General features: G+C 48.1%; 1 protein-coding gene across 1 annotated transcript in view; it reads right to left on the bottom strand.

Annotated features, from left to right (window-relative positions):
* Nucleotides 1-23,399, bottom strand: part of LOC137435149 (beta-arrestin-1) — a 154,716-nt gene that overhangs the window by 19,609 nt on the left and 111,708 nt on the right. Inside the window, exons 6-9 of the mRNA XM_078784631.1 lie at nt 13,069-13,271; nt 10,417-10,476; nt 10,106-10,173; nt 8,841-8,976 (exon numbers count right to left, since the gene is read on the bottom strand). Coding sequence (XP_078640757.1) covers nt 8,841-8,976; nt 10,106-10,173; nt 10,417-10,476; nt 13,069-13,271 — 467 coding nt within the window. The remainder of the gene's footprint in view (nt 1-8,840; nt 8,977-10,105; nt 10,174-10,416; nt 10,477-13,068; nt 13,272-23,399) is intronic.

Here is a 23,399-nt window from a genome sequence, read left to right as displayed (position 1 = left end):
ACACTCTCACTATGTCTCTCCGAAAAGATTGTCTGGAAAACCTCCCCCATCTACTTTCTGAACAATCCTCTCCAACAAGTTCTGTCACTCAAGCTTTTGGGTCTCACTATCTGCCATGATCTTTCCTGGGAAAACCACATTTCCAAGCTGGCCTCCAAAGCCAGTCGCCGACTGGGCATCCTCCGTCGTGTGAGGTCCTTCCTTGGCACACCTGAGCTCCTCACCACGTACAAGGCTTTCATCCACAGCTCAAAGGAATACTGCTATCCCCTCTGGGATGGTGTTCCTGCCTCACAACTAGCTTGGCTTCACGCTGTTGAAACCAAAGCTTTCAGAATCATTGGAATCTCCCGCGATGAAGCTAACTCTGAAGGCCTTTCTGGGCAGGTTGGTGGTCTTTCTGTCTTCTACCGACTCCTCTCCGGCCTCGCTCCCCCAGCTCTGTCTGTGCTCTGTCCACGCAATATTCCTACAGGTCGCACAAGAGCTGCCTGCAACCTTCTTATGGTTAAACTGCCAAAATCAAGACTCTCTATTCACCTTCACTCTTTCATTCCTCTTTTCTCCCGCCTCTGGAACAAACTCCCTCTCTCTATTCAATGACACTCCTCCCTCCAGGTCTTTAAAACAGCTGTTCACCACCATCTCTTGTCTTCCCCCATCCAAAACCTTGATCTTTTCTACCCCGTTAATTCACCCCAGATCCACTCTTTTGAAATTCATACTTCTTTCCTGGAAGTCTTAGCAATGTCCATGTGTTTTATACCTCTCCCGCCTCCTCCCCCCAAACCCTCTCCCTCCCACAGATCTCCCGATGTCCCTGTTCTCTACTGTTGTACTTGTGTGCCTCCCTCTCTCTCTCTCCATCCTGTCTCCGGCTCCCTTTATTTTATGCTTTATCTGTCAGTTTGTCTTTTTGTGATTAATGTTAGCTCTTACACGAGCCTCGATGTTGTATACCAAAAAAAAAGAAAAAAAAGTCTAAGTGGTTTGAAGGGTCCAAGGTGTGTAACAGGTCTAAACATGTCTAAGGGGTGTAAAGGGTCTAAAGAGGTCTAATATTACGGCAGACAGGTGAAATATTTGGGAGAATTGTAACTTTGATGATACAAGCACGAGAGTTGGCACGAGATACAATTCGTTCGTTGGCACGATGATACAAGCACGAGAGAGTCTGGTTATAGTATGCCCAAAAGGAAAATATTTGGCTATAGGGCCATTGCAGATTTGTCCTGTGACAACAATGGCGGCCATTTTTTTTTTAATGGCCTCCATTGCTTGTTATTACTCCCGCCAGGAAGTAATGCATTCGCTCGTGTCAGTCGGTGTGTGTGTGTGTGTGTGTGTTCGTGTGTTTGTGAACAAGATATCTGGAAAAGTTCTGAACGGATTTGGATGAAAGTTGGTGGAATAATTGCCCTTGGGATAAGGAAGAATTGATTAGTTTTAAGGTGAACCTCAGGATATTATTCCGGATCCAGGAAAAAGAAAATTTGGGATTTTTTGGGGGAATATTTTTTTCTGTTTTCCTTTAAAAACCATTTTCTCTGCAACAATTGGACCGATTGAGAGCAAATTTTCACCATAGGAGGGACGCGGTCTGAAGAATATTTTAATGGTAATTATGACGTCACAGGTCACGTGGTTCGGCCGCCATATTGTTTTGAGCAAAAAACACTAAAATCCAATTTTCTCCAAAACTCCTGAACATATTGAGGCCAAACTTTTCAGGCAGAATCGCATTCCCATGACGAACAAAAAAGTCAACGAGCATGACGTCATGCATCACATGGCTTCAGAGTTATGACGTTTTCAAGCACAAACCTTTAAAACCTAGCTCCTTCCTCACTTGTGATCCAATCGAGGGGAAACTTCACAGATCTGTTCAGCATATCAGTCCACTAAAATCTCCTTTTGGAATTTGCGATAGGTCACGTGGTTTGGCAGACATCGTTAATTAAACGAAAATAATGAAAACATTTATATTTCTTGAACCATCATTGATCGACGTGAAACTTCATACTGTAGTTTGAAGTAACAAGTGTGCAAAATGAATAGTAACATGAACAGTAACAAATGAATAGTAACATGAATAGTAACATGAATAGTAACAAGTGTGCAAAATTTGAAGATGATTGGATGTACGGTCTGGAAGCTAGAAGTTGTTTTTTGCGTGAAGAAGAAGAGTCTTCGACTGTGGACAATTAATTATTATTTATCACATGTACAGACTTGCAGGCATCGTTTGACACAATCTCCCGGGTTAATTTGAACCTCAAATAAAATTATAATTCCAGATTTGTCAATGGGTGAGGTATATTAACAAACGATTGAAACAGATTTGGCAAAATTCCAACTTTTTTTTAAAAGATCGCATATTCACCCAGGGTTGTGAGAGGCTGCAGAAGAAGAAACCTCACATGGGTTTCCCAGACCAAATAAATAATTCTGGTTCTGGCTCTGCGATTTTCAGGTTTATTACTCCCGCCAGGGAGAAATGCATTCGATCGTGTCCATCCGTGTGTGTGTGTGTGTGTGTGTGTGTGTGTGTGTGTTCGTGTGTTTGTGAACAAGATATCTGGAAAAGTTCTGAACGGATTTGGATGAAAGTCGGTGGGATGATTGCCCTTGGGATAAGGAAGAATTGATTAGATTTTGGTGAAGCTCAGGATATTATTCCGGATCCAGGAATTTTTTTGGGGAATTTTTTTGGGAAAGATTTTTTTCTGCTTTACTGCATTAAAGCTTTTATTCTTATTCTTAAATGATGTTTTTCTCCTCTAATTCCGAGATATATCAAAATAAATTCTCTGACAGGGCCTACTTTCTTTTTCATTTATTGTTTTGGGGAGAGGGGATGTTAAACAAAACGTATTATTCCAATTCAACCCACGGCGGGAGTATGCACTCTACTGAGTGGCGTTCTAGTTTTACATATATTTGGTACATTACTGTGTATAAACTGTTGTGGTCATACAAGCTTGACATTTGGCACATAATTAAAGGCCCCTAACTATAGGGTTATCATATATTTGTCCTGTGACAACAATGTTTTTAAAATGGCCTCCATTTATGTGGTATATTATGGTATATGGTATATGGTATAATATATAAAAAAATAACCACCTTTAGAGGCCATTTTTCCCCGCAAAGCGGGGGTTGGCCTTTTTCGGGAACCGTGGTTGTTGTTGTTTTTTGGTCCCCTTTTTGAAGCAATGTTTTACGGCCGGATGCCCTTCCTGCCGCCAACCCTTTTTGTCGTCTTTTACGACAAGCAGGGAATTACCAGTGAACTGGTACTCAATTAGCTGACCTCGGAAGGATGACAGGCTGAGTCAACCCCCCATGCGTTAATTCAGCAATCGACCGGGATTCGAACCCAGGATCCTAGGATCCTAAGGCGGCACCCTAGCCCCTAGCCCAACACCAGGGTATATGGTATGTGGTATATTAATTTGTATAAACTGTTGTTTGAATCATACAAGCATGGTATTTGGTGCACAGTTAATATTCTGACTATTAGAGTCATCACAGATGTGTCCAATAAAAATGGCGCCCAATTTTTAGTACGGCAGATAGGTGAAATATTTGGGAGAATTGTGCCTTTGATGATACAAGCACGTGAGTTGGCACACAGTTAGAGTATGCCCTAAGGAAGATATTTGGCTATAGGGCCATCGCAGATTTGTCCTGTGACAACAATGGCGGCGATTTTTCAAAAAAGGACAAATCTGCGATGGCCCAAAAGCCAAATGTCTTTCTTAGGACATACGCTGACTGTGTGCCAAATGCCATGCTTGTATCATCAAAGGCACAATTCCTGCACCTATCTACCATACTACTAAGGGGTGTAAAGGGTTAAAATGGGTCTAAGGGGTGCAAAGGGTTAAAAGGGGTCTAAGGGGTGTAAAGGGTTAAAAGGGGTCTAAATATGTTCTCAGGGGTGTAAAGGGTCTAAGGGGTGTAAAGGGTCAATGGTTTCTAAGGGGGTGTAAATGGTCAAAGGGGTCTAAAGGAGTGTAAATGGTCAAAGGGATCTAAGGGGGTGAAAAGGGTCTAAGGGGGTGCAAAGGGTCTAAGGGGTATAAGGGGTGGAAAGGATCTAAAAGGTTCTAAGGAGTGGATAGGGTCTAATGGGTGGAAAGGGTCTAAAAGGGTCTAAGGGGTGGAAAGGGTCAAAGGGGTGGAAAGGGTCTAAGGGGTGGAAAGGGTCTAAGGGGTGGAAAGGGTCTAAGGGGTGGAAAGGGTCTAAAGTGTGTAAAGGAGTGAAGGTGTAGTAAAGAAATTACCTCGGCTTCGTAAATAAATTAACTCGGGAGTGCAACGCGACAATAACGGGCCACATGACCTCCTCATCACTGTCACGGTATAGACCCCATTTTCAGGTATATCGTGGTTAAAAATCTGACGGTAGAAAGTTTCGTTGTGATTAACCTTGGGAGCTCAAAGCAGTTTGATCCCAAACAAATCAAAACAACAACTCACCTTGTTGTGAGCATGAGGTAATCATTGAAGGTTCCCCCGTTGTCAAGTGGCGGTTTGGAGGTGGTGTCACGTGGGTCCTTTTTTCTACAATATATGTTTTCCCACTTGAGAGTGAAGTTAGATGAGCAGTAAAATTACCTTTAAAACGATGTATAAGTTGTGTTTGTACTATTTTCGGTTTTTGAATAATTAGCGCATTTGAGAGGTTACGTGACGCCTTATTTGCAGAACTTATCCATCATGGTAACGTCTTAATTAAGAGTTGTTTCTCACATATGATAACATATTTGATGATTGGAGCTCACCATCAAACTAATTATATCGATATCCGTGTTTAAATCCAATAAAAATTGGGCTTTTTATGAAGATTTGTATATGTGGATCGACCCTCGGAGATCATGGCGACAGAAGGTGGCTCGGATGGTTTTAAGTCATGAATTGTGAGAAAATAACTGTTTTAAAACCCCTATTTAAGTGCAGGGTGGTAAAAGATGTTATCCTATGAAGTTTTGTGCCGATTAACCTTGGGAGCTCAGAGGAGTAGGTTCACAAATTAACAAACAAACGGACATTTCACTTTATATATATATATATATATATATATATATATATATATATATATATATATATATATATATATATATATATATATATATATATATATATACATATATATATATATATATATATATATATAATTATATTTATATATATATATATATATATGTGTGTGTGTGTGTTTGTGTGTATTGATTGTGATGTCTGTGAAAGGGTCTCATCAAAAAGTGAACATGCTGTCAATGTTTTTTCTTTCCTCACCCTACAACCCAGCCCAAAAAAAACTCTGAGAAGAAACACCTGGTGATGTTCTTGTGCCTGCTCAACTGTTGTCTTCCTCACTTCCCTTGCTCCCCAGTGAAATTAAGTAAATAAACTGATAGATTGAATTCACATGATGTTGATAGAACACAGACATGGTGGGCTAAATGGCCTCTTCCCATGTCCAAGTTCCTTGTATATCCTTGTACTTTCTCAGAAGTGTAGTCAATTAATACATTTATTCGTGCTTGAGCATATCTTCACACTTCAGTGATCTTCAATCTCTTGGAAGTTTGAGACTGCACACTTTTTGCATTCATGACCCAATTTTAATGGAAGGTTTAACCTGAAAAATGCAACTCGTATAAATCTGTGTGCAAACTGAAGCTTACGCGAATGATCGATAAATATTGCATTGAAGCAGGAATATGGGGCATCATCAGCTGTTTCCTTACTTTCACGTTTTCCCATGCTATTCTTTTACAGAAGTGTGTACCAGGCATGCTGACGGGCTTGATTAAACCTTGATAATAATTTTTATTCGACATATGATTAAATTTTTCAGGGACCCTCATCGTGAATAACACTCGACCCAAACAAAGCCAATGGAAATCTGACAAAACAAACTTGGACAGGCCTGATGTTTAGGCCCACCAGAAAACCAAGATGGCGGCCATATTATTAGTCCCCTACCGGTGCATACCGGAGGGGACTATAGGTTTGCACTCCGTCCCTCCGTCTGTCAGTCTGTCAGTCTGTCAGTCTGTCCGTCCGTCCGTCCGTCACGCAAAGAACAGTTTTCCGGATTTTTTTCTAAACTCTTAATGCTAATGATTTCAAACTTGGTACATGGTTTCCTTATGATAAGTTACAGATCAAGTTCGAACTTCATGACGTTTCGATCATTTTTGACAAAGTTATGGCACTTTGAACTTTGGTAATTTCCCCAACAGTTTTCTGGACGACAGACTGCCGGTAGGGGACATGTATTGCAGCGCAATACTCAGAATGCTTGTTTTGTCTGGGTGCCATGGTGGGTGTTGTGATGGAGTCAAGCGACAAATGTGGGTGGGGTCTGACAGCTAGCTGTCCAACCAATGAGTGCACATTTCAAAAATCGACCTCCAACAAGAACCACAACAGCAACAACAACCATGTGGAGCTCATGTGCAACTGTGACACACCTTAGGTAAAAACTAACAGTAGCAACTGTTTAAAAAGGTAATCATACATTGGAAAGAATTGACAGAATAGTTTGTGGTTGTAATAATTTTAACTTCCAGTGGTACTGTACCCCACCAAACACCACGCCGAGCTATTTATACACCTAAATACAGAGTCCGTCCAAGGTGTAAATCCCCCTGTTGGAGTGGGGCATGTTACGTTGCTACAACTGCCTTTTGTGGCCCTTAGTCCCCCTGGCAAGTTTGATTGAGATTGGCTAATCAACGACCAAATGTATCACGGTCAGACAGACAGACAGATAGACACCAAATTGCATATTTGAATATGGTGATATGAAAGGCAGCACGTCCTTAAGATATTATAGCTTGCATCGCTAGATCGTCAACAACAAAAAAAGAAAAGGCCAGTTTCCTCATGCTTGTTCACATGGGTTGCTGGCAGTCTCTACATCTGCTTTTCTTTATCTTGTTTGAACAAGACAGGAGCCATCTACGTATTATGTATGCATGGGCTGAGTGGTCTACATTGAGAAAATTAAAACAGAAAAGGCAGAGAAGGAAGGATGATGGGAGAGAGTATGGAGGAGGGGAAAGTGTGGGAGAAGGAAATAAGAGGAGAGAGAAAGAAGTGTTGGAGTATTATGATTGTAAGGGGAGGTGAGAGAACAGGCATTCTGGAACGTATTGCTACGCTTTTGAGATTGGCACATATTGATCATTAAAGGTTAAAGGGGGGTTACCCCCCATAGTTAGTCCACAAGCAACACGTAGGCCACCTGTAGTATTAGTTATGTCATAGTATGTGTAAGTATAGGCCATTTCCCCTCGTAATATCTGCGCTGTGTAAAGACATGAGTTTAGGTCCCTTCATTTTGCGTCCACCCTCCAAGTTCCACTTCTATGGGCATAATTGTTCCCGCGCCCCATGTGGCTGCCCGCAGCATTTGTTACGCTTTGGCTGCCCGCAGCATTTGTTACGCTTTGGTTGCCCGCAGCATTTGTTACGCTTTGGCTGCCAGCAGCATTCGCTGCCATTTGCTCGCTCACTAGTCGAGTAACACGAGGTAGGCCTAAGAGGAGGAGTGCGGGGTCGGGTGGGGCGGCATCAAGGCAGTGCGTCAGAGGTGATGACGGTAAGGGCCACCAGCCAACCAGGACTCTAACGGCATGGCGTGACAGGGTGTGGTAAGGCGCATCTGGTAAGTGCTAGAAGGTTCGCGGGGCATGCCTATAAAGGTCACTGCACAAAGGACTCGCAAGGAGAGAGAGTGAGTGGTGAACAGGACTCGACTGAAGCAGAGAACTCGCAAGGGGAGAGCGCACGCGAGAGGACTGTGAAGAACGTGATTCGCAGCACTCGCTTTGGAGGCATTGTGCTATATCTCAGTATTACGTACGTGCCAAAGGAAAGGCAGCCAGACGCGCCGGTGGCGAATATCGCATACTCAGCCATGCAAGTAAACGCGGTAATAACGCGAGTGATTAACCGCCAGAGCCCAGACCCTACCGTTCGCCCCGCATTAACCCGTGTGCGCCAAACGACACGCGGAGAGCTCCTGCCCCTCTACTTACCATCTGCCCGGGATGAACCGGAGGCCGGAGAGAGCTGCACGAGAGCCATCCCTGGATGTGGTGAACCTCATCCTGCAGTTGCAAACTCCGTGTGAGTGTGTCTGTGTGTGAGATGGGCCCGTTTGTCCTGGGGATTAAGTTAAGACTGTTTTTAAGGCTGCACTGTGTCCCCTCTTTTCTGGAATCATTGTAAATAGTGTAAATAAATCTTGTTATTCCTTTCTTCCCAATTCGATCGCCTTTGTGATTTCTCCATTGGCTAAGCGTGGTACGAACGAGATCGCTAGAACCAGGGTCACCAACTACACGGCACGGATCGCGTGTACGCACCGCTCGGCGTCTCAACACGCGTGATTCATGCGGCGCCTATTTCCTCATTTCTGGGCAGCGCGAGTAATTAGGTAATAGTGATTCTAGTCCTACGACCCTTTTTCGCGCTGTCCGGGAAGGACGTCATAGGTCCTGGGTCCCGTCGGCCAGTCAAAGACAAGGGGACTAATCCCCCCTTGGTAAGGGGAGAAGGCCAGCACTGAGATCCGCAACAGTATTTAGGATTGGAGGATCAAAAATTCTGCCATTTTGTGTACATAATAATTACATGGCTTAAATTAACTGCCTTCTTTTGTCAAAAGCAAAACCTCATCACAATTAAGTTTTGAAATAACAAGTACGTTTTGAAGTATGTCAAGTACGCTTAATGACATAAACATTCAAGTACGCAGCGGTACAAGGTTGACCTGGGATCTAACATGCGTGTGGACAAATGTGTACATGGCTTACGGCTTTATCGAGAGATGCCTCAATGTGCAGCGGTTCATCGGACATCATGAACTGGCGTGTTGCTTCAGCCCTGGGCTGTGGGCCTGGCCGCTCCGGAGCAAATTGCACTTTCCGAATCACGAGTCTCACAGTGTCCCTGCGAACATGACAAGCCATCACTCGATCACCCACAATGACTGACAAACAGGCTGCACGGCCCAATGTTAAAAAATTGCTGCACTCTATAGGTATGTCCTCTTCCTGATTCTTCAATCCTTAAAGCAAAGCGTTGATGCTGTGATTTTAGAAAAATGCATACATAAATGATCAAAGTGTGTTGTTGGTTGTCCTCTCAATATGCAGGTCTCAAAAGGTCTAATGGAGCCCTCCCAGGTCTCGAAGTATCCCATTAATGTGTTTTGTGTATCCTTTGATGCAGAGTTAAATTTCTACAGAGGAATATTTAAGGTGGGCAAGCACGAATGGCAGCAGACAACAAATCAGGGTGAACACCACCTGTAAAAGACAAGATACTCTTTGAGAACCGTCGATTCAATTAGAAATAAAATCGAGCCGAGAAATTTCAAACTTGAGTAAACCATTTCTGAGCTTATCCCATCAGAGTCTCACATTGATGACCAGCAGGTACCACCAGTTTAGCTATAATTGAAGTGAAGATGCTTTCCTTTGTAGCTCACCTCCAACAATGGAAACTTGATGACGCTCCAAACAGGATGTTGCCTGCCTATCACCGAGGGACCACTTTAAATCCAATTACGAATGAGAATATATTAAAAGTGGGATTAGTCATTCCTGCTTGTCACGGTCCTTATATTGGACAAGAATATAGTGATTGACGTCAAGAGCCATTTTGCAGATTAAATAGCAGACTTTAAACAAGCAATCAGGCCTGCGTTGGAGTGGCGACTCGTTCAGCAATTATTTTCCCTGGGATAATTGATAAGCCATCTTTCATCAATCTATTGGAGTCGTCTGCTGCTAGACCAGAGCAGGAGAAGTAATTCTTTCCATACTTGTGATTCAGCAGTTTGACGCATTTCATAAGAGCCGAACATTGTGTGCTGCGGAAGCATAAATTTCCCACCTCACCCTTTAACCGTTGAAATTCCATGGCCAACAGAATGCATTTATTTCAAATGGACTTGGCACCGTGATGCGGAATAATAGAGGTTTCTGATGAAAACTACATGGATGCCCTTTTGTGCCAAACAGAATGAACTCGCTGGCTTCGCGCACCACCTTGCACAAAAGCTTCAAATTCTCACCATTTATCAGATTTCTCCTCCGTCCTATCTCCACAAAATGCTTTGATTTCATAATCAACTCCACAGGCCTATAGAGAAATGTTGGGAATGGAAAGGAGAAAAAAAGACAAAATGAGAGGATTGATTTGAGCTGTTGATCAATGACAGGGTACATCAAGATGTGGTGAAACAGCCAAGAGAGCAAAACGGCAGCTGATTTTCGGTTTACTGTTTAATTTACTCATCAGGAATATCTAAAAAGCTTTCTTAATCTAAAAAGAATACATATTAAAGGGAACAACGTGCATGCACAGAGTGAGCTTAAAGGCAACCTTTCCTGTGTCTTCAGGCCCCGGCTGCAACGTAACAGAGCATGGGAGGCTTTGTGGTATCTGCAGAGTCAAGAATAAGAGAATAAGAAAGTTTTCTTTCAAACATGAGGTTGTGCTAAGATTTACATGAATCTATCCATGAGTCCAGTTTTGAAATTGTTTCATGAGGATTAAAAAAAAATCGTTAAAAAAGAAGCTGATACGTGTCTTGTTTGTTTGTTTGTTTTTTTTTTGGTTTTTTTTTTGTATACAGAATCGAGGCTCGTGAAAGAGCTAACATTTATTTCACAAACAAATCAAACAGACAAACAAAATATATAACAAGAGGGAGCGGAAGACAAGATGGGGAGAGAAGGGGAAATACACAAACACAACATTTGAGAGCAGGGAGATGTGTGGGAGGGAGAGGGCTTGGGGGGAGGAGGCGTGGGGAGGGGGTGGGTGGTGGGGGGGGGGGGGGGGTGTCTTCTGTAAATTTCAGACAAGGAGGGATAGACCTGGGAAGTGTTGTGAACTAGTTCCTGTAACAAAGGATCACAATGCCAAACAGAAATTATCCGCATCCATATTGTTATTCACTCCAGGCACAAAAATTTCCATTCAACATGACAGATGTGGAGGAAGTAAAAACAAGACCGAAAGTCAAACAGCGGCGTAGCCGGGCTTGTAAAATATTATAAACCACAAACACATATGATTCGCTTTTTTAACGGTTGCTTCTGCTGTGGATAACATCAAACAACGACATTTGGAGGAATCCCGACATCCGTGAGGTAAGTTTTACTTAGAGAACTGAGCGAAGATCTACTGTAATCTATATAACCCACAAGGGTTTTTTAATATATTTTTTGTATACAAGTTCTAGGCTCGTGAAAGAGCTAACATTAATCACACAGAAAGTGGGGACACAAACACAACATTTGAGAGCAGGGACTTCGAGAGATCTGTGGGAGGGAGAGGGCTTGGGGGGAGGAGGCGTGGGAAGAGGGGAGTGGGGGGGGGGGGGTATGGGAGAAGGATAAAACACAAGGACACTGCAAGGACTTCCAGGAAAGAAGTTCGAATTTCAAAAAAGTGTATCTGGGGTGAATTAGCGGAGGTAGAAAAGATCAAGGTTTTGGATGGGGGAAGATAAGAGATGGTGGTGAACAGCTGTTTTAAAGACCTGGAGGGAGGAGTGAGATTGAAGGGAGTGGGGGAGTTTGCTCCAGAGACGGGAGAAAGAGGAATGAAGGAGTGAAGGTGAGCAGAGAGTCTTGATTTTGGCAGTTTAACCATAAGAGGGTTGTTGGCAGATCTTGTGCGACCTGAAGGAATATTTGGGGGACAGAGCCCAGAGAGAGCTGGGGGAGCAAGGCAGGAGAGGAGTCGGTAGAAGACAGAAAGACCACCAACCTGCCTGCGGTGAGTGAGTGAAAGGCCCTCGGAGTTAGCTTCATCGTGGGAGATTCCAATGATTCTGAAAACTTTGAAAACTGACCTTGAAAAAAGGGACCGTCTGGTAACTGTCCTGCCCCCCACTCCCCTCCCCATGAACTTTCTTCACAATCCACAAGAGGAAGTTCAGCCATCCAAACTTCTGGGTCTCATTATAAACTCCTGGGTGTAATTATCAGCCATGATCTTTCTTGGGTAAACCACATTTCAAAGTTGGCCTCCAAAGTTCGCCACCAACTGGGCATCCTCTGTCATACAAAGTCCTTCCTTGGCACACCTGAACTCCTATCCACCACAAGGCCATTGTCCGCAGTGTTATGGAGTATTGTTCTCCCCTCTGGGCTGGCTCCCTCGTCTCACATGTTCCTCAACTTGACGTCATGGAAACCAAGGCTTTCAAGATTATTGGAATCTTCCACGATGAAGCCGAGTATTATGGACCTATCACTTCACCATTGCAGACAGGTTGGTGGTCTCTGTCTTCTACCCCTCCTTTCTGGTCTTGCACCCTCTGCTATTCCTGTGCTTCCCCTCCCCCCTTCCCTCTCCAGGTTTCTGCATGGCGCACGGTCCTCCATCAACTCCCTTCTCGTCAAAGTTCCTAAATCCAGGATCACAGTTTACCTCCACTCATTTGTTCCTCTGTTTTCCCCACATGTGGAACCAACTTCCACATCCTCTTCAATCTCATTCTTCCCTCCAGATCTTCAGAGCAGCTGTTCACAACCATCTCAGATCATCCCCTATCCAAAACCATGATCTTTACTAACCTCGTTAACCACCACCCTCTGCCTCCCCCCTATCCGCACCCCCACCACAATCCCTCCTCTTTCCAAATTTCCAGTTTCCCCTCCTGAGAGTTTCCTTCTGTATCCATCTTGTCCACCTCATGCATCCTCTCCTGCCCCCCTCCCCATTCATTCCCACACCCATTCTTTGTCGGTCTCCTTCTGTCCTAGTCTTCACCTCTGCTTTTGTGTCCCCTTCTGTCTGCTCTTCCTTTATGTCCTGCTGCGTCCTGATCTGTTCAGTGCACTAGTACAGTTAGCTCTTACAGGAGCCTTGACTATATAAAAAAACACCAATCCACTCCCTGCCCCCCCCCCCCTCCCATAGGTGATGCATAGATAGTTATTGAACTTAAATTCGAAAGATATGACTACGATCAGTTACTTTGTGTGAATGCAAACTGAGATACAATTCGCATTTGCCTACCTGGAAGGTGAATGGGAAAGAACCAGGGCCTAGCTTTCGCAAAAGCCTCTCTTGCAGGTGTGATGGTTCCAGGTGGCTGTCGGGTGCCTCTGAAGGTGGGTAGACCTTGAGGGTTGTGACAAAGAGATCCTTACGAAATGTGAGGCCCAGCACATCCAGGTCTTCACGTCCATAACGAAATGCACAAGTGAGTGTCACAAACGCTGGAAGGGAAGACACATTGGTAAGCAGTGGAGTGGCCATATTAGTGACACCAACGAAGAGTGTGGGGATGAATGCATATTAAAGCAGAGCAGAATGAAAGAGTCAGATTCAAAACCAACCAAATAAGAGTGGCTGATTTTCCAATTATCCGATACTTTTGGAACAACACTACATTTGTTTTCAACCCTCCATTGCAGCATTGTGAGCTCAATGCAGAGTGCATCATGATTAAGTAAATAAAAACAAGCCAAAGATTGCTCATGTTCCTTCTTCCCTGTAATTTATACCACGAGGCACAGAATGACATTTTAATGCAAATGAGAGTTGGCATTGCAATGACGAGGCAAGGGAAAAGGTGCTCCTTCAGTGTGATAATACTCCTTGGGGGGCTCCGCGAAGAAGAAGAAGAAGAAGAAGAAGAGAAAGAGGACCAGAAGGAAGAATGGGAGCAATAAGAGTATAGAGACCGAGAGCATTAAGGAAGTTACCAGAGATTACACAATACTGTACATTTGGTTCATGAGAACTGAAAATTGCAGGAACCTTGTGATGACTTTCACCAGATAGAAATTAAAAAGTGGAATGGATGTTGTATTATTAGAGGCTAGAGTTGGGTTCCATTATGAACGGATACGTTCCATGGACTGGTGCATTGAGTGAAGATTTATTAAAATGGAATTCATGGTTATTAAAGTGATAAATTACATTATTCTTTAATCGACTTGGCAAAGCTCAAACAGAGGGTAGCATATGCAACATAGTTTTAGGATAATATTCAAGAAAAACCCGAGATTTATTGGGAAGCTAAGCCTGGAATATTGAGAAACTTTCTCTCTGTTAAGGCTGGAGTATCCCCAAGGCGTTTTCCTAGGCCCAATCCTATTCCTGATCTACATAAATGATTTATTTGACTCTCTGGAAAATCCCCTTTATTTATTTGCTGATCACTCCACCCTGAGCCGTGACATCCCTCATCCTTCAGACAGGAAGGTTGCAGCCTCTTCCCTCTCTTCAGACCTCACGATCGGCCATGATCTTTCTTCGGCAAACCACGTCAAAATTGGCCTCCAAAACCAGCCTCTATCGTCCTTCCATGGCACACCTGAACTCCTGTCCACCTGCAAGGCCTTCATCAGCAGCTTGATGGAGTACCGCTCTCCACTCTGGCCTGGTTTCCCTGCCTCAGTGCCTCACCTCCCTGCCTCATCTTGCTCAGCTTGACGCTCAGATAGAAACCAAGGCCTCCAAGATCATTGGAATCTCCCGCAATGAAGCTGTCATGGGCCAATCACTTCCCCCGTGCAGATAGGTCGGTGGTCTCTCTGTCTTCTACCACCTCCTTTCTGGTCTTGCACCCTCTGCTCTTTCAATATTCTGTTTCACCAAGGTTTCTGCAGGACACTCACGGTCCACCATTAACCCCATTCTGGTAAAACTACCTAAATCGAGGCTCACTCCTCATCTCCACATTTGTTCCTCTTTTTCCCACCTGTGGAACCAACTTCCACACCCTCTCCAATCTCATCCTTCCCTCCAGGTCTTCAAGACAGCTGTTCACCACCATCTCAGATCCCCAATCCAAAACCATGATATTTTCTACCATGACTACATATATATATATATATATATATATATATATATATATATATATATATATATATATATATATATATATATTGTTACAGACACGACTTTGATGTTAAGGTGGGCCGAGCGGAATGGCCGTCGTGTCCGCACAAATTACCCGATTATACTCGACGTTGACGGAGCCGCGCTACGCTGGATCAATAAAGGAAAAGAAGACACCCGGCTGGATTATAATGACAGACACCAATGTTTCGATTCTCAATTATATTCGTACGGAAAGGTTAGATTACAGGGGCTAGAGGTATATCACAGGAAGACAGGCACTTAGACACACTCTTATATTGACCCCGGACAGACGACAGATAAACGGGACAACGGCTGACTCACACGGGGGTTGATGGCAGGAAAGCGGGTATCGATGGCTCAAGGTGCACCTGGGCTCGGGGCAGAATCCACACGGTTCGGTCCGGTCCAAAGATGCGGGGAGGTCACAGCGCTCGGAGGTAACGTTCTTTCCCAGGCGGGTTCGCTTCCTCTCAGCGATCGCAGGCAACGTTCTTTCTCAGGCGGGGCGCCTCTGACTCAGCGCGCGCAGGTACTTCTTTCTCCAGCTGGGGGCGCATCTCTCGTCACGTCCGCTAAGTCGCCACGTATATCCGGCGGGGAGTGACACGCCCTCGGCTCGTTAGCTCCGCCCCAGATGGAATCGGTCCGCCCTTCTGATTGGGTGCGGGGGGGGTTACCAGGCTCCGCCCTTGACGAGGAGCTGACAGCCAGCCCCTCTGGTAACCCCGTGGAGCGCCGAGCCGGTGTGAGGACGCATCCTCCCCCGCGCCGCCGCGCCGCCCCCATCTCCTCTGTTGTTGTAGTTATAGTTGTGGAAGAAGATGGAAGGAGGTATGGAAGATGGAAGGAGGTATGGGAAAGGTCCTAAACTCACTACTGATGCCATATAATCACATTCTGGTGCAACGAAGAGTCATAATTAATGGAAACGAGGCCTTAACTGACATAGACTAAGAATAACTAGCAAGATGTCCGAAAGTTGTCTACGTGTGGTGCGGTGGACCTGGGCACGACATTTAATGGGGGAATAAGGGGAAGGTCGGCTCTACTGATTGTTGTTTACAGACAATGGGACTAGGGAATGGGGGATTGGGGATAGTTGGGGAGTATTGGGGAAAATAGGGGAATATTTACAAGCGGATATGGAGGCCAAATTCCATATTCGCAACATTGCACCCTTCTCTACCCTCGGGGCGTCCCGACCCGATAAATTTTTACCTACTTTAGTGTGGCACGCAATGTAGTTCCCTCTACTATTAACTCTACCCTGAGTGCGACAGTTTTACAGATATTCACAAATGAGTAAATATGTCCCCCTGCGACGTTGCACCCTTCTCCTCACAGAAACACACCCACAGGATAACCGAATCCGGAAAGAATTCTCAAACTACACATACAGCCGGTAGGGAGCATTATTTACAAGACTACGCTGCTATTTACACTACGATCCAGGACCTGTTTTTGGAGGAACACATGCAGATGTTATGCATAGAGAGAGCGCGCTTGCCAACATCGATACACCAACCCACGAGTGCTCTGTGGCCGACGGCCTTTAATAACGTGCAGAGCACCCTTCCCGAGCATCAAAAGCACCACCCCACCACCAATCGGTGCAGTCACCATTGTTCATTGGAATAAAAATAAATTCGACAACCCCTAACCCTGCAGGTGTCTCTTGCTCTTCTTGTGGTGCACTTGGTGTTAACTAAAAGTGGTTCACCTGTATGGCATAGGTGCCACGTTGACCCATAGGTCCATCCCCGGGTGGTGCTTGGCCGCAAACGAACTGCGGTCCATTGTGGGTGGCCACAAACATTGCGGTCCATATGGTGTATCGATCCCGGCAGCAAACAGCGAAAGTGCAGGCCCACAACTGCGCAGCCAGCACCTCTCTCTCCTCTCTCTCTACCCCAAAGCCAGATCCTCGGAGGTGGGAGACAAAAGAAGCAGACAAGTGAGTAAGGTGGTAAGGGCGCAAAAGTGCACGCAATGTAAGGTGATGCACACTGGGGGCACATGGGAACCAGGTGAGACATGTACGTTCCTACCGTACGCCCCCCCCCCCCCCCCACCAGGTAACCTACATGGCCCCTCCCTTACCCCTTACTGCATCCACAAAACACAACACTACCCATAAACATCTACTTTACAAATCAACAAACATCCCTACTGTCTTCCCCGTTCCTCCCATAAACCAAATTCGTCTTCTCTCCCTCCTAACCAATCAAATTTGCCATTTTCAACTCTCATCAAAATTTGCCATCTCCAACTGCACATCAAAATTTGCCATTACCAATTCATCATCAGTCCCTCCTAGGGAGGGAGAGATGGAATCACCCCAATGTCTCATCCACGTCGTGATGCGTCTCACAAATCCACAGCAATCTCATTTCCTGCAACAAAACAAAGAAAACACAGGTGTGGAGTCATCATCATCACCACAGGTAAGTGGCTGCGTATGGTGCGACAGGTTCATCAATCCTAACTATTTCCTAAATGACTTTAACAACTTTACACTACCCGGGGTCTTTCTCCGGCCAAACCATTGGCCCTCTTACACTATGGGTTCTAAAAACCAATTCCCATTGGCCAAACTGTGGTGCGCTTCAATTTGGGGTCTCACTCCCCCGATTCATCTCCCGGTGCCCTCGTACAATTTCTGGGCTGCGGCGTGTACCTCTCCCAGTGGGTCTACCCACCTGCACACCTCCACCACTGCAGTTGCCTCCGAGCTTACCTGCTCCTTGCCCTAACCTAACTACCTGGGGAAGGCCCTCTGGCACTCTCCCCACTCGGTGCCCTCTCTGGCACTGGGCTACCCGGGTCCGTCCTCCGGATCCTCGGGCCCCATCCACAACTCTACCGGCTCCCAGAGCCCACCTGCGTCCTCACCTGGCCGACATCCTCACAGTGGTGGAGTGCCCAACCAACTACACGCACTAACAGGCTACACGCACAGCCATTTCCACAACACTAATGCACCCATTCACAACACCATTCTGCAACCGCACCACAAATGCCAATATCCAACCACAATTTACCTATACCCTCTACCTAACACTTACACTACCCGCCCCGGGTACTCGTGAAAGGGGTCCACTCTTCCCCCATCCACTCCTTCGCACCATGCACACCACTCCGTACCACTTACTCCAACTCTCTCCACACACCTGTACTTGCACACCTGTGCTCTCACACCTGGTGCCACCTGCACCCTTCTCTCCCCAAGCGCATTCGCGCTGATCCACAACACTCACTACTCATACACTGCTCCACACACCTGTCCAGTTGCACACCTGTGCAATCACACCTGTTCAATTCTCACACACACAGCATCATCTCAGCTAACTACTCCCTTCTGAAACTTGCGCTTCCCAGTCGTCCCTTTAAACTATTGCGCTCCCACGTCATTATCATCCATACTAATCTACCTGCGTCCCCACTACAGGTATCAGTCACTAACTAAACTTAACGTTACCTACTGTCATCTTCTAGGGCCCTATTGATATAACCTAACCCACCCGGGCTAGTTTTCACTGCCATACACCCCATAAACTATTGCGCATTTGCCCCACTTGGGCAGGGTGGCAGGGATGCCACTCTTACCCACCGGGCACATCGCTCCTCAATCCCCCCAGTCCTCTGGCACTAATAAGCCCCCCTTATTCAGAGGTACTGGGTCCCGCCTCGGCATCTAAAGCCGAGGCAATCCACGGGGGCGCCTGCTCGCCGGTGTAAGGTCTTATCCGGTCGGCGTGGACGATCCGAGGGAGGGCTCGTGGCCCCATTTTGATCTTAAAGACCACGTCACAGATTTGCAACAGGACGACTCCTGGGCCTTGCCAGGGGGAGGTGAGTTTTGGGCACCTTCCCTTCCGCCTCCGGGGATTAAAGAACCAAATCTTCATCCCCGGAGCGTATTGACTCCCCTGGCTCCGGTCGTCGTACCTGCGCTTCATCTTTTCCCCCGCCAGATGGAGTTGGCGGCGGGCGAAGGCATGGACTAGCTCCATGCCTTCCTCTAGGTGACGTGCGTACCCCTCCCTCGGCGGGTTAACCACTGTGTCTGGCACGGGACCGCATAGCAAGTCGGCGGGAGCCCGTAACTCCCGCCCATACATAAGCAACGCTGGACTGCATGCGGTGGCCCCGTGCTGGCTGGTTCGGTAGGCCATGAGCAAATAAGGGAGATGTTCGTCCCAGTCATCCTGACGGGTGGTGGTGAACAGTGCCAGTTGTTGGATTAGAGTTCGGTTGAATCTTTCCACCATCCCGTCAGATTGAGGTCTTAAAGGCGTTGTCCTGGTTTTTCGAATTGACAGGAGACTGCACACATCTTTTAGCAATTTGCTCTCAAAATTTCGTCCCTGGTCGGTGTGCAACTCCTGTGGAATCCCATGCCGGCACACAAATCCTTCCACGAAGGCCTGCGCTACCACCCCTGCTTCTTGGTTGGGGAGGGCGTAGGCCTCCGGCCACTTGGTGAAGTAGTCCATCACAACGAGGATGTACTTATTACCTAGGCGGGTGCGGGGTAGTGGGCCTAGGATATCCATGGCCACCTGCTCTAGGGGGGCCCCCACCTGGTGTAATTGAAGGGGGGCCCTCATCCTCCGTGCTGGTCCCTTTTTGGCAGTACAGGCGTCGCATCTCCGACACCAGTCCTGTATGTCGCGCCCCATATTCACCCAATAGAACCTCCGGCGGACCCGAGATATTGTCTTTGTCCTGCCCAAATGGCCGCCGGAGCGGGTACCATGCACCTGTTGCAATATGACGTTCTTGAATTTGTCAGGGACTATCACCAGCCAGGAAGTTCTATCAGAGGGAACCTCCACCCACTTGCGATACAAGATGTTGCCTTTCAATTCCAGGGTCTGCCACTGAGCCCAATATGCCTTTGTCTGCGCCCCGAGGGGGGTGACCTCTTCCCCCTTTGGTCTTTGCCCCAATTTGACCCATTGGAACACCGGCCCCAGAACAGGATCCTCCTGCTGGGCCGTGCTCCAAGCCAACTCTCCAAATTCCTCGTCCGCGGTTAGTGGCAAAATTGGCCCTCTCACCCGGGTTGCCCGGACGACGAGAATCGGGGCGGAATCGCCCAATTGCTCCCTCTCCTCGTGTCTCACACAAAATTTACAGTTTTCCCCCAGACAAGGACGCCGAGAGAGTGCGTCCGCATTACCATGGGCCTTCCCGGCCCTATGGGCCACATCAAAATCGTACTGCTGCAACTTTTCCAACCACCTTGCAATTTGGCCCTCCGGTTCCTTGAACCGAAGGAGCCATTGCAAGGAGGAATGGTCAGTTCTAACCAAAAATTTCCGCCCGTACAAGTACGGGTGGAAATGGTTCATGGCAGCCAGCATAGCCAATAACTCTTTGCGAGTGACACAATAATTTCGCTCGGGCCTACTTAAGGCCCGACTATAATAACCAATCACTCTCTCCACGCCCTCCTGTGTCTGAGACAAAACTGCGCCCAATCCTTCCTGGCTCGCATCCGTGTCCAGGGTAAATGCCCCGTCGCTAGTGGGGTAAGCTAGAAGGGGTGCGGATGTCAGACACCCCTTCAATTTTTGGAAGGCCTCGTGGCACTCCCGTGTCCAATTAAATCGCGTCCCCTTCTCCGTAAGCCGGTGGAGGGGACGGGCCAACTCCGCAAATTTCGCCACAAAGCGCCGGTAGTAGGAGCAGAGTCCCAAAAATCCCCGCACCTCTTTGATGGTACGTGGTGCGGGCCACTCCTCTACCGCTTTAATTTTGTCTGGGTCCGTTTTTACCCCCTCGCGGCCGATCACGTGACCTAGATAGGCCACCTCTCTTGCAAACAAAGTGCACTTACTCGGGTTCAGCTTCAACCCTGCCTGTCTGAGGCACCCGAACACCTGGTCCAAATTAGCTACTGCCTGGGGGAACGTTTGGGCATGTACCAGGACGTCATCCAGGTACACCAGGCATGATTGCCATGGCATGCCGCCTAGTACATGCTCCATCAATCTCTCAAAGGTGGCGGGGGCGTTACACAAACCAAACGGCATCACAGTAAACTGATACAGTCCCTTACCTGTGGAAAATGCCGTTTTCTCCTTCCCTGCCCTATCCATCTCCACCTGCCAATACCCACTCTTGAGGTCCAAAGTTGTGAACCAATTTGAGCCCGCAACGGCATCGAGGGTGTCATCAATCCTTGGCAGGGGATATGAGTCCTTGAGTGTCACGTTGTTTAGCTGGCGATAGTCCACGCAGAACCGCGTGGTCCCATCCTTCTTTTTGACCAGCACAACAGGTGACATCCAAGGACTTCCCGAGGGCTCGATCACACCTGCGTCGAGCATTTTTGCAACCTGCTCGTCAGCTTCCGCCCTCTTGCTCCAAGGGAGCCGTCGGGCGGCCTGACGAATAGGCCGGGCCTCACCGGTGTGGATCTGATGTTTCACCAGGCCCGTACGTCCAATATCCTCGGTGGACAGGGAGAAGAGGTCCAAATGGGACCCAACCAGTTTGTGTAAGGCCTCCCTCTGGGTACCTCCCAACTCTACGCTACTACGATTTACCATCTCGCAAATGGGATCGGGCCAATTCCTACTTGTTATTGAAGGCTCCCCCCGGGGTCGGCTCGGCTGGACGTTCTCGCCCCTCACTGTCGCGACTTCCTCAACTGGGGTGCAGCCAGCTACCCTCGTGCCCCTTACTATAGTGCGTGGTTCTGTACTCACATTTACTACTCGGACGGCCACTACCGGCCCGTCCGTTTTTACAAGGGTGCGGCCCACGATCAAACCCGGTATGGACTGCGCTGCCACCGGTTCGACCAGGCCGCAGGACTCCTGCCATGTTGGGCGAGCTGCCCACCGGGCCGGCACTATCGCCTCGGCCCTTGGGGGAATGGTCACGGCCTCGGAAGCCTCCAGCTCCGCTCTCTCGGCCGTGCTCACTCCCCCTAACGGCAGCTCTTCTACTCCCACCTGCAGGATCCCCCGGCACAAGTCGATTTTACAACCGCTGGCAGTCAACAGGTCCAACCCTATTAAACATGGGTCGCACACCTCCGCCACCCAAACATCTATCTCCCTCCTTACCGACCCTAACTTGAGGGTCACAGAACCACGCCCTATGATCGGGGCCGTTACCCCGGTAGCAAGCTGCAAACTATAATTTTGCAGGCGCTGGATCTTATCCCAGCCACCTGCGCTCGAATCAAGGACCACAGGGCTGATGATCGTGGCGCTAGCTCCTGTGTCCACTACGGCGTCTACCCCCACGCCGGCAATTTTGCATCTAATTGTCAGGCTACCGGTTCCAATTTGGCCACAATAAATGACCTGTCGCGTCAATGAGGGCTCTCCTCCATCCTCTGTTGCCGAACACCGCCCTACGTGCCCGACACCTTCTAGTTTCCCGGGATCTGGCGGGGGGGTGTCTGGGGTCGGCTAACCCGCTCCCCCCTGGGTGGAGTTGAGGACCTCAACCGCCGGGGATCATCCCGGCGCATGGCTCGACAGTGCCGCGCCAGGTGACCCGGACGGTTGCAAGTATAGCACCTCACCTGATAAGGTGCTTGCCTCCGGAATTCCAAATTCCCCCCCCTGTAGGTCCGAATTGGATTACCCGCTCGTGGTCCACCGCGGGCCACCTGCCATGGTCCAGGTCCCGCCAGGCGCTGGTCCACCAGCCTCCGGACCATGCCCGCCAGGTCAGGACCCATGTCGGGGGCGGGTCCCCTAAGGGGTCCGCCCTCCATCGGGGGTCCCACCTGGCGGACCGCCATTGCGAGACGCTCGCCCCCTCGGGCTAGGGGCCTCGCTGCTTCCCAACGGGCCGCAGCGTCAGCCGCCTGGCTCAGAGTCTGCGGGCGCCACATGGCGAGCTGTTGCCGGAGCTCAATATCCGGGAGGGCCTGGATAAAATGGTCCAGCGCCAGGCTTTCCCGGGAATCCGCTGCCATGCTAGCATGTGCGATCCCCACTGCGCGGCGAATGTCGTGGGCAAGTTCCCCGATGGCTTCCTGGGGCTTGCGTTTTCGCAGCGCGAGCTGAGCTTTAACAAGCTCGCTCTGCTGTTCTATGCCGAATCGATTAATTAGGGCGTCGCGGAGGGCTGGCAGGGTGAGAGCACCCGCTGGTAATGCCGTCAGCACCTCCGCCGCCGCGCCGCGCAATGCGGCCACCAGGTGTACTCCACCTTCGTCCTCACCCCAACCGTTGCCCTTACACACACAGTCGAACTGCGCCAGGTACGCGCGTAGATCACTCTTGCCGTCATACGGCGCGAGTGGGACCTTGTGGGACCACCTCGTATGTGAGTCGTTGCCCGCCTGCCGGACCCCGTGCGTCGCCCCTTGCGGGGTCAGCGCGGGGCCGAACCGGCCGGGCCCCCACAGTACACTACCCCCAAGGGGCTCTCGTGCCTCCCCGGTCCCTCCAACAACTACCCCTGTTGGTGTCGATGCATGGGTCACACCTCCGCAACCC

This window comes from Myxine glutinosa, chromosome 9 (assembly GCF_964187855.1).
Source record: "Myxine glutinosa chromosome 9, kmMyxGlut1.1, whole genome shotgun sequence".
Taxonomy (NCBI): domain Eukaryota; kingdom Metazoa; phylum Chordata; class Myxini; order Myxiniformes; family Myxinidae; genus Myxine; species Myxine glutinosa.
The sequence above is the reverse complement of the archived record's forward strand: the minus strand, read 5'-3'. Positions and strand labels throughout refer to the sequence as shown.